This window comes from Podarcis cretensis (assembly GCF_951804945.1).
Source record: "Podarcis cretensis genome assembly, chromosome: 3".
Classification (NCBI taxonomy): domain Eukaryota; kingdom Metazoa; phylum Chordata; class Lepidosauria; order Squamata; family Lacertidae; genus Podarcis; species Podarcis cretensis.
Window position 1 is genome coordinate 48569477 of NC_137172.1, and position 13660 is coordinate 48583136.

A 13660-nucleotide genomic window follows, 5' to 3' on the forward strand; every position below is an offset into this window, starting at 1 on the left:
CTAAGGTTACCAGATTTTTTAAAATGAATCGGGGTACACTTTTCAACGTCAATGGATTTTGTATGCAGACTGATTTGTAAATCTGGGGACTGTCCCCGGGAAACGGGGACGTCTGGTAACCTTATGCTGGGCAGCATGGGAAGAACATGCAATACAGCAGCTCCCAGGGTGCTGAACATAATGTTACAAGAGACACCCCCAAAAGTGGGGCAGTGGTATGATCCTTTGACCACTTCATCCATGGCATCAGTGGTACACAGTTTGTGGCTCCATATAATTGCTATTAAGCTGGTTCACATGTAGCATTAAACCGTGTTAAAATAAACTCTGGCTTGACATGGATGAGTAGCAGGCTTTTGCACACAGTGCATTGCTTGTTCGCTTTAAACCATTTATTTTAACTATGGTTCAGGATTATGTACAAACCAGGCCATTGTAGTTAATGACATATACATTTGGATTTTGGAATAAAAAAGAAAATCATAATATACTGCTATTCTCTGATATTTGAGATGCATATCTTAAGTTTTATACTTTTCATGTTTTGCGATATGGAAATATTTTTGTGATGTACAATATGAAAATTTGCACTTTGCGTATGAAAGGGTATAATGGCAGCATTAAATATATTTTTGTTTTGTCTGCTTTTCTAGGGGCACAACCAGCTGATAACATATAGCAGGCCTGTGTATTTTTGTATATTGTGTGGCCTTATTTTATTGCTAGATGCAGGATCCCAAAACAAAAGTCCCCCTATTTATACGGTATATGGCTTGAAGATCTTCTCACCAGGATCATTTCGGGCAGCCAGAGACCATGTGATTGGTGAGTTAAACATTAATAATGGGCAGTCTGGTGCTCTTATTTTGTCACTTCTTTTGCCTCTTTGCTTTTTATCTCTGGGGTTCAGAATGTGGTAGAGAATAAACCTTTAAACATGGACGGATGTCTTGTGTGTTGTACATGGTCAAGCACTGGTAACCTCTGATCTGTGTAGCGCAGGGACAGGGGAATTCAGGCCTCTGTATCTGAACCACAAAAACTTCCCCAAGCCACACCCCTCACTGGCCCTGTGTGTAGAAACATCCTACTATGCAATGGTAAAAATGACATTTGTTGCCTCACCCACTTTTGCCTCTGGTCTCGTCGATTACTGCCATGTTCTACTTGGAAGGTTGCCCAGTAGTGAAAGCTCCCTTGGGTTGAAAAAGGTTCCCCACCATGATGTAATGGAAGATGCTGTTGAAGTTATAATAATAGCTGGGGGTGTTTTCAGAATGTTAGGAATGTTCAGGTGTTGTTTAATGTCTTTATTATGCAGTGCCATGTTTTGTTTTGCTTTTTAAAAAAGAGCCTGAAAAGAGGTGGGATGTCTCTTTAAAGGTATATTGCTGCTGCTCACCCTTCCCCAAGCTGCCCCATGTCTTCTCTCCCCACCTCACCCTGCTGACCTCTCCAGCTGCTCCAAATGCATGTTTGTGGAGGAGAACATGCAGCTGGAATCCTGAGAGATGGGGAGAAGCGTGGTGAGAAAATTCCAATAGAAAAGTGGTGAAAGGGTTAAATACCCCTCTGAGATTACTTCTCTGCTCCAAACTGACCCCTTTGGAAGATGCATTGAAGTAGTTTTTAGGGTTGTAACTTGAAACTTCTCAATCATTGGGGACAACACTGGAGACCATTCTGTGTTGTCCTCTGCCATTGGAAGTAACATGGGGTAGGTAGCACCAGGGACTGGGCATTCTCTGTCATTGTGCCAAAGTAAGGATGTTGCCACAGAGGTCCACCCAGTTGTATTTCTGCCTACCTTTCAGGGTGCCGTGAAAACACCCAGTGTGCTTTTGGGATGCATATTTACCAAATTTAACAATACCATGTTTCAGATGCTTTAAATAAACATTTACTCTATGTATTTTATAAATTCTAATTTTGTTTTTATTCTCGGGGGTGGGTGGGGATTGTTAGCCACTTTGAGAGCAAGCATGTTATTATGAAGTAAGAGTTTTTAAAGCTGATAGAGAATCAGAAGTTTTCTTTTTTCTTTTCTTTCTTTTAGTTCTTATGTTAAAAATGCTTGCTATTTGATGTTGAATTCTGTGTTTTTTATTTGTTTTTCAATAATAAAAATAGCTTTAAAAATAGAAAAGGTAGGTCCAGCAGGGGACGTACCGGTACTTCCCATGAGTGGTGTGGACCCTTCTGTTTCAGTCATCAAATAAGGAATTAGACCCTGTGTTTCAGAACCAGAGCTGGGTGTGCATGATTCATTACGTGGCTGTGGTCTTGCATAGTGTAACTGTATTATGAGTTCTGGGTGGTGCTGAAACTCAACCACATTGGTGAACAGATAGCTTTTGTGCTGGATTCCACCCTGGCTGACATAACAAAAGCACTGGCCTTAGTCCCTAGACCTGCCCAAGCTTGCTTGGCTCCACAACCTGACCCAGAGGGCTCTGGCAGACCTAGCACTAAAGAGGAACATTGAGGTTTGGTAACTCCCTGGGTTTATCTTGTAAGGTCACCTCCTTGACTTAAAAATAATAATAATTTATTATTTATACCCCGCCCATCTGGCTGGGTTTCCCCAACCACTCTGGGTGGCTCCCAGCAGAATAATAATAATAATAATAATAATAAAGCAATAAAACTTTGAACATTAAAAACTTCCCTAAACATGGCTGCCTTCATATGTCTTTTAAAAGTAAGATAGTTGCTTATTTCCTTGACATCTGACGGGAGGGCGTTCCACAGGGTGGGTGCCACTACCGAGAAGGCCCTCTGCCTGGTTCCCTGTAGCTTCACTTCTTGCAGTGAGGGAACCACCAGAAGGCCCTTGGATCTGGACCTCAGTGTCTGGGCTGAACGATGGAGTTGGAGACGCTCCTTCAGGTATACTGGAGGTATACTGACTTCCTGCAGCCACTGATGAGATTCCTACAGCAACAGAGGGAATCCACCAGTGAATGATCGGGCCTTTCTGTGATAAGCCCTGGCACATATATCTTATAGTTCTGACATGCCAGTTTTACAGTTTTCTTGTTCTAGTCTCTCACAATGAAATGGCTTCTCTGCCAAACAATCTCTCTCTCTCTCAACATTTGGCCTCTTCCTCATTAAGGGTCACTTATATTATGTTTTTGGGGCATAATATAATTTTATTCTCTCCTCCAACCCTATTTTAATGATGGATTTAATTTCCCATCTTAATAAGTGTGTGATTGGGCAAATGGTTCCCTTATTACTGAAGAATGGGCCTTTTGACTCCAGCAGATGTGTTTTCGTTATTTCCTATAGTTGCTTGGTAACCTGTTGATTCGGCCTGCTCATCAGTTAGCACTTAGGGTTGGAAGAATTTAATAAATAAGAGATAAGGAGTTTGGCTGATGCATTGGCTGATGGCATCAAAAAGCCCATGAAGCCCTAGAACCAAGCTAGTCTTCTTGTGCCATTCTCCAAAAGGACCTCTCCAAACTCAGTGAATGGACAATAAAATGGCAAATACAATTAAATGTAGGCAAGTGTAAGGTGATGCATGTTGGGTCAAAAAATAATCATCTTTATTTCATATATATGCTTATGGGATCTAAACTGGAGGTGACAGACCAGGAATGAGACATTGGGATCATAGTTAGCTACCTTGACGAAGTTGTTGACCCAGTTTGTGGTAGCTGTGCCAAAGGCAAATTCCATGCTAGGGATCATTCAGAAAGGCATTTGAAAACATATCATTATGCCATTATACAAATCTTTGGAGCAGCCAGATTTGGAATATTGTGGTAAGTTCTGGTCACCTCACCTCAAAAAGTATATTGTAGAGCTGGAACAGGTTCAGAAAAGGGCAACCAAAATGCTGAAAGCCCTAAACGGTCTCGGTCCAGTATACCTGAAGGAGCGTCTCCACCCCCACCGTTCTGCCCTGACACTGAGGTCCAGCTCCAAGGGCCTTCTGGCGGTTCCCTCACTGTGAGAAGCCAAGTTACAGGGAACCAGGCAGAGGGCCTTCTCGGTAGTGGCACCCACCCTGTGGAATGCCCTCCCACTGGATGTCAAAGAGAAAAACAACTACCAGACTTTTAGAAGACATCTGAAGTCAGCCCTGTTTAGGGAAGCTTTTAATGTTTGACCGACTATCGTATTTTAATATTTTGTTGGAAGCTGCCCAGTGTGGCTGGAGAAACCCAGCCAGATGGGTGGGGTATAAATAATAAATGATGATGATGATGATGATGATGATGATGATGATGATGAAAGGGATGGGGCAGCTTCCCTATGAGGAAAGGTTGCAATGTTTGGGACTTTTTGGTTTAAAGAAAAGGTGACTAAGAGGCAACATGATGGAAGTTTTTAAAATTACTCAAGCCTGGAGAAAGTGGATTGTGATCCCCCACTCCATAACACTAGAATTTGTGGACATCAAATGAAGCTGAACATTGGAAAGTTCAGGACAGATTAAAGAAAGCGCTTCTTCACACAACACATAGTCAAACTATGGAACTCGCTGCCACAGGAAGTGGCAATGGCCACCAACTTGGATAGCTTTTGAAAGAGGATTAGACAAATTTATGGAGGGAGAGGGCTGTTGAGGGTCACTAGCCACAATGGCCGTCCTCTCCCTCTACGGTTGGAGACAGCAGTTCTTCTGAATTCCAGTAACTGGAAGCTCTTGCGCTTGAATCCTGATTACTGATTTCCCACAGGCATTTGGCCACTGTGCGAGCAGGTTGCGGGACTAGATGGGTCAATGGCCTGATCCAGCAGGCTCTTCTTATGTTCTTACATGCAAATATGTACCCATAATAGAGCTCATATACCTGTTCAATAGCTGCTCAAGAAAGGAGTGCAAATGAATGCCAGCATAAGCTCATGATTCATCCAGCGGATTTGTCTCACCACCACGTTTATTTTAATTTTATGCTAGACAGCTTGATATCTTCTTTTGTTTTCTGTTGGAAAGGTGCATGTCATTAGAATCCCTTAGGGACATCATATTACAAATCGTTGTTAACTGCCTAGAATAAGAAAACCTTCCTTTCCCCCGCTCTGCCTTAATTCTCTCAACGTGAAGGCCTAGTGGGCCTTCCTGGGTCAATGTTTACAAAGCTGGATGCCTTCACTGTTCTTGCCCAGTACTGAGCCATGCAAGAACTGCCACCTTGTAAGAAAGGAGCCAAGTAACAGTGTGCCAGGTGCTGTATAGTAAGATGCGAAAGTTCGCACAAACTGACTTTTGCTCCCCCGGCCCATTTATTTTCATTTTCATGGCAGATTAGAATAAAAAATGTAGCCTGCCCAGTCTGCTTAAGTAACACATGGTTTATTCAGAGGGGAAATTGCCAGAAATAACAAAGTGTCCCCCTGCCCCACCATAAGAAGCAGAACAAACAATCTGTGTGCAATTTGAGACCCAATTTTCTACAGCCTCCCTACGGCCCTGTTAACATAGCTGTCTGATTGCTTTTTTCTTGAACTGGAACTATGACCCGACAGGAGGCGCCTCCCCCTCCTTTTTCCCATGGATTTCAGATCAGATTTTTGTTGGATTTCTCATGATACGGCTCCAGCGTAACTGACTTTGCAGCAGTTTACATGCTGTCCTGACACAATATGCTCCCTTCTGCCTGCTGTTGTTGTTTAGTCATTTAGTCGTGTCCGACTCTTCGTGACCCCATGGACCAGAGCATGCCAGGCACTCCTGTCTTCCACTGCCTCTGCCTGCTACATGTTTTAAATTGGAAACGAGATAAGCGATTTCCCTCTGGCTTGTGCCAGATTGGCTCATAAACCAACCAAGATGCTTCCCCAAATATCTGAATCCTCAACCCCTCCCTCTTTCCTTCAACTGGTGTTCTTGGAGCAGCAAGGAGATGGAGGGAGGTCTTTCCACTTCTGGTGTGCTCCACCCCATAAGGCCTTGCAATAGCTCATGGGAAGGATAGTTTTCTCAATGTATACTGACCTTGCAGTCACATATGCACCTCACATTTGTACTAATTGGCCATCAGCTCTGTATCTAGTCTTATATCCATGGGCCAACCACTCCTGAACAAGTTGTCCCTCTTATATGTCTACCTAAACATCCAATCATTTTGTTGCATCTTGACACTAAAAAGCTTCTACTCTTCAAGCTCTGTACTAGTCCACTAGGATGTTGACCTCATAGTGTAGGGAATAAGAGCAAGGCAGTCTCCAGAGTTCACGAGGGTGTAATCGTCTCTTCACCAAATTGTATTTTTATTTAGACCATAGATCAAGCAATTATTACAGTTTCACGTAACGATATTCAATACATTTATATTATAGCCTTTTCATGTGGAAACTCAGTAAGATAATATCAACAGCAACAAAGGAGGAATGTGTAGGTAACAGCTTTGGTGGAGTCCCAACAGTTTCCCCAAAGCCCCTTCTTGGTTTTGTACTCTTATGACATAATTTTTTTTTCCAGGTGCAGGCAATAATCTAATTTTCTGCCTCTCTGCATGTTTAATTTCAGGATTTTTATTTTGCTTTCCTGCCATTTCCCTTCTTGGCCTTTTCCCTCAAATCAACACTTTCTGCATATATCTCCTTGAACAAATTGATATGCTGCTGTTTGGAGGTTCTGGTAAGTAACTTATATTGTGTATATAATGCCTGCACGCAACAACTCTCTCTCTTCATGATCATCAACACGGATAAATATGGCGACCAGAAAACCTTTGGTGTTGCCTCTTTGGTAGCAATGCTGGCTGCAGCCATCCAGCTATTCAGCTGTCCATCCATCCATGGAAGGGCTTGGGACAACTGGGTCTGATGGCACTTTCTTGCGTCTGTGTCCCATTGAGCAACCAGTCAGGTGCACTAAATGCACCTCGTTCCAGCCTACAGCAGCCTTAGTGAGTTTCTGGGAAATCGGGGAGAAGTGATGTTAATCAGGGCCTTCCTCCTCAATCATGGTTCTTCCTCTAGCCTCTCTATGCCTCTCCTCTTCAGCCGTCACAGGTCTTGCTTTTGTGGGCAGGCACTGTGGTCTGGCGGAGCTGCCTGAGGCTGCCCACAGCCATGTCCTGTTTGGCATTACTGATTCAACACATATCAAAGTGATTGCCAAACAGGACATGGCTGTGGGCAGCCTCAGGCAGCTCCGCCAGACCACAGTGCCTTCATTTTGGTCTCTCCAGGTCCAATAACTTGTTCAATTTTTTGACTTGGGCAAAACCCTTGTCATAATTGGCAGGAATCTGTCAAAGAATCATAGAATTGTAGAGTTGGAAGGGACCCTGAGGATCATCTGGTCCGACCCTCTGCAATGCAAAAATATGCAGCTGTCCAATGTGGGAATTGAACTTGCAACCTTGGCATTATCAGTGCCACGCTCTAACAAACTGAGCTATCCATGACATATTTTAATTTGCGCCATAACAGCTATATCCAGAGAGGAAGCAGTGCATTTTGATTTTTGTATTTCAGCTGCTGCTGGGATGATCTCTTCGCTGTACAGTATTTCTCGGAGCTTCATAGTTGTGATTGTCCTGTACGCATTCTGTTTCAATGCAGTAAAGGTAAGAAGGGGAGTGATTCTGGTGGCAAAGCAGGGCAGCTGCTACTGTGGTTCCAGTCTCAGTTTCTCTGTTTTCTTCTGTCTACAGACCTGTATAGATAATGCTCAGATTTGCAATATTTTCCCTCCTTGCAAAAAAAAGGGGGGAAGTTTGTGAAACTTGGTGTATTGTGCATATATGCTTCAACAAGGAGACCCTGCATCATAACTTATGTTTGTGAAACATAAATGTGGAAGGAAGGCCACCGTGCAAGTGGAGCATCTCTTGTGAAAACTGAAAAAGGAGAATTTCAAGTGGAAGGAGCTGGGAAATATTATATGCGATTATGGAGGAGAGAACGAAAATCTTAATGCTAACTCATTAATCATTTGCTTTGTATAGTTTTGTGCTTTCCGAGGGTTAACTGAACTTCCAAATCGCCTTTGGTAAATAGCGTTAAGGACAATCCTTTTAAACATGTTATGCCATTTGCACATCTTTTCACAGTACAATCAACTAAATTACAGCAGGCAGGTGGCTTTGTAGATAAGCAATCTTGCCCATAGGCTCGACTTCATACTGCTTTGAAATGTGCTCATAATGCTACCCTGAAGTTGGAGTGCGCTGCAAAAGATTTACAAGATATCTCCTTCAAATTACACATATTAACTGCAGACTTTCTGTTCACACAGGAAAATTATGCCTCATTTGAATTTTTATGACTCTGTTCTTTTTGAAGATACTCCTAAAGCAGAAAAATTAGGCATGCAAAAATGATACTACTTATTTCACCTTCTAACCTTAGTCCACTCTGGATTTGGAATTTTCAAACCTCTTTATGGTGTGTGAAAGTGAAGGCCTACGTGAGCCTGATTTCCTTTCTAAAAATGACTTTCCTTTCCATTTCAGGGCATTCTTGTAGTGGCGTGGTGCACGCTCCAAATTCAGTAGAAAGGGCACTCAGATTTCATAGTGCTTTCCCTCCTGCTTTGCTTGTGGTCTGCATAGATAGAATATAATAAGAAATACACACACACACACACACACACACACACACACTTTCTCCACACAAAGATTGCTTGTCCTATTGATCAGTGCAAGTGGTCATAGAGAACTGAAAAATGATAAGTAAGAAGGAAACATTTTGGATGTGTTTTAATTGTTGTAACTCACCTTGGGAACTTAGGGTAAAGGGCAGGCAATAAATTGTAATAATAACAAACAAATAAACAAAATAAATAATAATAAATGAACCAAGCAGATGTGACATCCCTTGTCATATAGCATTTTGCTGCTTGTGAAATGTAAAACCCAATGTGTTTAAAGCACACAAAACATAATTTCATGCAGTTCCCAGGATTATTGGGGAGGAGGATGTGCTTTAAATGTGTGGCATGCATGCAACTTAGGTGATTGCAGCCTCAATACAGTTCGACATCACATCCTCTCCAGTGTGGTGTAGTGGTTAAGAGCGGTGGACTCGCAATCTGGTGAACCGGGTTTGCGTCTCCGCTCCTCCACATGCAGCTGCTGGGTGACCTTGGGCCAGTCACACTTCTTTGAAGTCTCTCAGCCTCACTCACCTCACAGAGTGTTTGTTGTGGGAGAGGAAGGGAAAGGAGAATGTTAGCGGCTTTGAGACTCCTTAGGGTAGTGATAAAGCGGGATATCAAATCCTCCTCCTCCTCCTCTTCTTCTCTCTTGTAAATTATCCTTTTTGAAACGCCTACTTTATAATGGCCACCTCTTTCAGTGTGTGTATTGAAATGGGATTGGATTGAAGCTGGAACCTTCCTCATGCAGCATGTCTTCTCTGTCACTGTTCTGTGGCCCAGCCCGAGTTTGCATTTCCCTCGGAAGCACTGAAAGACTTTTTGGGCAACTGCCTGGCTTCAGAAGGCAGTGACTTGCATCAAAGTTGTCAGATGGGAGTTGTGCTGCCTGTGAGGGAATAAGTAGTAAGGTGGAGACTCAAACCTGAATCCAAAGGAAGGCCTAGCTAGCATCTTCGTTGCAGGATCTACCAGGAGAAGACCAGCACTATCCATCAACTACATAATAGGACCCCATTCCAGTTTTAACTTGGGCTGTTCCTTAGCCTTTGACTCTCTCAAAATTAGCCCCCCAAATCAATGGGAAGTAGGCTTATTTGTGGCATGATCCAACATGGAGTTAAGATAATACCCCATGAAGTCACTGATACCATTCAAATAATTCCCTTGTATCCTCCTGGTTATGGTTTTTCCTACTTTACAAATGTTTATTATTCATGCCCAGCCACTTATTTTACAGTAAGTCTACACTGGAAACTGATTTGCTATCCCTGCTTTTAGGCACGCTTAGTGGCAGTACATGTGCCGGGGTGTATTCTGTGCATATGTTCTCAGGCGCATTGAAGTACAAAATTGATTTACAGGCTCCTGTAGCTAATTACTGTTCAAGGCTATCTTAACAGGTGGAATTGGTATATTTAAATTCTCTCACACCCATTGATTATATTAATGAGGCATGAAGTGCTTTGTGAGGCCCACTTTTTAGTACCAGTAACTTAATCCACACACCCATAACTTTGACTAATTTGTCTTAATTAACATTTCTGAGCGACAAACTCTACAGCGTAAAGGTAATCTTCAAATAGCTAGAATTCTCGGTAGATTTTTAAAACACGACTTGATATCCACAGAAGCACGTATAAAAGAAATCCACGATTCCATTACATTCGGTTCATAGAGTCGAGAGAAAAACATGATCTGTATTTACAAATACTTCAGAATATGTGAGGCAGTTTTGGAGACAGGCTGCAAAATGATAAAAGTTCTTTAAATTAGAAAACTTTGGAGTCTTTCCTACAGCTATTCGAAAGATGAAATAGCTTTCAAGTTTTACTATTTATTATGAGTGATATGACGCTCACAAATGTCAAAATGAATACGATTGTGATATTTCTTCATGGTTTTCCTTAGCAACTTGGTTTTGAATATGTACTGAGTCTTACCGTATTCTTTTATTTATATACTAAACTTATATAACCCACCCTTCCTCCCAAAGGAACCTGGCTGTCAGTCACACAAGTGATAAAACAATAAAATAACTTCTAAAAGCACCTTAAATTTATGAAACTATTATTAGAGTGGCAACAGAGAAACGTCTGGACCTCAAAGCAGAAGGCGTAAGATAGGCATTGCTTGCCTATACAACGATGGACCAAGGAATGCTGGCATAATTAGGCCCAATTTTACTAGATGTGCAGGCAAAGGCCATAGTGTGAAATGCCACCAAGGGAGGCTGCTCCCTTCAGCTTTCAGTGGGTGTGAGGCAGCTCCCTATACAGTTCCCGCCAATTTCTTTCATTTCTAGCTTTGCAATGGAGACATCGAAATTGTCCGCAATATGGTGGGAGCTATATACCACCTGCGGTTTGCCACACGAAGCTGCTTCTGTGTGGTTTGCATTGTTGTTTTACAGAACCCATAAGGCAGCAGTTGTCTATATTAAGCAAGTGATGGAAGACACTGGTGTTTTATCGACTGTTTTGCACTTTTAAGTGTTTTAAGACTACTCCATGTCATTGTGCTGGAAGGGAAATGAGATGGATTCACTATAAAGTATTCATTGTTCCTCTGGGTCCGCAGGTTTGTAGGAAGGAAATCGGTGGTCGGTCAGCGGGGTGGGCGGGTAGAATCATCTGACTTCCTGTGGTTTTCCTTGTTTCTTTTGCTGCTAACTGCTGATTTGAAAAGCTATTGTGGTTTATATAAGGATGCTGTTGTGGTTTATATAATTATGCAGTGTGTCGGAAACATCACCACTTCTCCCAGATTAGAATTAACAGTGTAATTCTTCTAATATGTGGTGTTACAGTTGAATTTAAGGACATTTCCCCACCCCCATTTACTCCTGCAGGAGCCGTGGGATGCTCAACACATTCCTGCATTGTTCTCTGCTTTCTGTGGCCTTTTGGTTGCCCTTTCATACCATCTCAGTAGGCAAAGTAGCGACCCGTCTGTTTTAATGTAAGTCATCAGCAAATCCTTTTATAGATCTTTGTCACTATGGCTTATATTGATGCTCCTGTAAAATTAACAGAAATGGAATGATGTGGCTTTGATCTGTGTGGTGAGCATACCTGTGGGAGGAAAATCATCAGGAAAACCAGAAGCGAGAGGGTTCTTTGAGGTTACAAACCATTGCGCTTGATTGATTTTTTGTTAGATCCAGAAAGTCAATTCTTACATTTTTATGAGGGGGGAAAATAGCAGGCTTCTTTCTTTAGGAGGTCTTTAGGAATCTGTCTAGATGTGTAGATCCTGGGCTGTCTAGATCCTGGGTTGGGACATTAAGAGTGCATCTATATGACATGTGACTTGACAAATGGTGTCTTGACTCGCTGATCACAGTGATGCTCTGGGAAACCCAAATCTGCACAGATTTTGCACAAGAATGGAATAAACACCCATTATAGCTCTTTAAAATTCCCCCAAAAGTACAAACATGTTTCCCCTTGTTGAAAATGTACCCACTTTTCATTCATGCTTATTTACAAAAAAAGAAGCTCCTGCGTTTTACTTTTAAGTGAGGAGTTTTGTGTCCTTGAAATCTTTGCTTGCTTGCCTTGTACAGTATCTAATCTCCTCTAATACCTTTAATCACATCTCTGCAGTTCGAACTGCTCTTAAATATCTTGTTTGGGATTAAAACACTTATTTCTGATATTTAAAAAGCATCAAATATTCATGGACTAACCACGATTAAGTGCATAATCCTCTTCCCTCCCTCAAATTACTTTGAACTAAATTAAAGGGTATTCAAGGGATTGCAAATGTTCAGATGAGATGCAGTGCCATAAAGATGAAAAAGAAGTTGGAACACAAAACTAAATTTGAAATTAGCATTCCCGCCCCCCCATTGATACAGCAGTTCTTAACCTCTTAATTATGACTGGTTGAAAGAAAAGAAACACTAACATTAAGTATAATTTTGCAAAACCCTTAAATCAATTCTCAAATTGTTTTCAGGTTATTTTCTCTAGTGCATTTTGCATATGTGCAAAAAATGTTTTTTAAAAAAATGTAGGTGCTAAGGATGTGGGGGCAAACTCACACCTTGAAAATGATACTTATTTGCCTCTTATGTTGTGTTTATTTAACTCGTTTTTGCTCAGTCTCCACATACCCAATTAACCATTGCACTAGGGAAAGAGTGGGGATGAAACTGTTGGTCCTGACTGCACAGACCCCATCTCTGCATCCCACTATGTCTCATGGCCCTGGATGCTTGCATGGAGAGTCTGCTGTACCTGAATAGGCTCCCAAGACAATGCAGAATCCTGATCTTCCAGGTTTCTTATTTCATGGGGAACCTCAGAGTGGAAGGTCTGCCTCTCTCCATATAAACCATCCCAGACTCTGTGGTCATCCTCTGAGACCCTTCTTCGTGTTCCTCTCCATGTGAGAATGGAGGGGGGCAACACAAGAAAGGGCCTTTTCTGTAGTGTTGGCCTGTTAGTCATGAGCAGTCACTTTCAGCCAGATCCTGAAATACCTCCATGTGATGGTCTGTTGAGTGGTGATGATCTTCTGTCATGGGTCACTGTAGCGCATCAGAGACTAGGTGGGGCTCACATATTTTTGTAGTGGCTTCCCCTTGTTTTACCCAGACGAGTTAGAAAACATAGCCACTATGCCTAGTTTGCCCTATAAATAGCTCATTTACAAGCTGTTATATGAAAATGTCCTAAATGAGGGTTTTTGTGTGTGTGTTTTTAAACCAGGTCTCTTATTCAATGTAAATATTTCCCTCACTTTCTGCATCAACATTTGGAAGATTCACAAACTGATCCGCTACCCGAGAAGATGAGAGAGTCAGTGGTAGGTTTCCTTTCTTTGTTTTTATGGGGAGCCCGTGCAAAGGCGTCATCTGAAATGCCACAACCATGCTGTGATATTATTTCACACACAAAGTGTCAAGATGTCTGGTCAAATTATTTAAATCTCTAGCAGAGAAGCAAGTCTGGGGTAGAGCTGCGAATTGCTTCAGATGAATGACAGTGGAAGAAAGAAAGGGTTTAGGGACGACAAGGCTGCTTTCCTCGCTCTTAACTTCTCCTCCTTTGGCACGTAGACGGAAGTCGCTGGGATTCTTCA

The 13660-nt window shown here is 42.1% G+C and overlaps 1 protein-coding gene across 1 annotated transcript in view; it reads left to right on the plus strand.

The window, feature by feature from the left end:
- Window positions 1–13660, plus strand: part of PCNX2 (pecanex 2) — a 119308-nt gene that overhangs the window by 38716 nt on the left and 66932 nt on the right. Inside the window, exons 13-17 of the mRNA XM_079971845.1 lie at window positions 654–825; window positions 6491–6601; window positions 7447–7538; window positions 11421–11530; window positions 13288–13384. Of these exons, the coding sequence (XP_079827971.1) occupies window positions 654–825; window positions 6491–6601; window positions 7447–7538; window positions 11421–11530; window positions 13288–13384 (582 nt within the window). The remainder of the gene's footprint in view (window positions 1–653; window positions 826–6490; window positions 6602–7446; window positions 7539–11420; window positions 11531–13287; window positions 13385–13660) is intronic.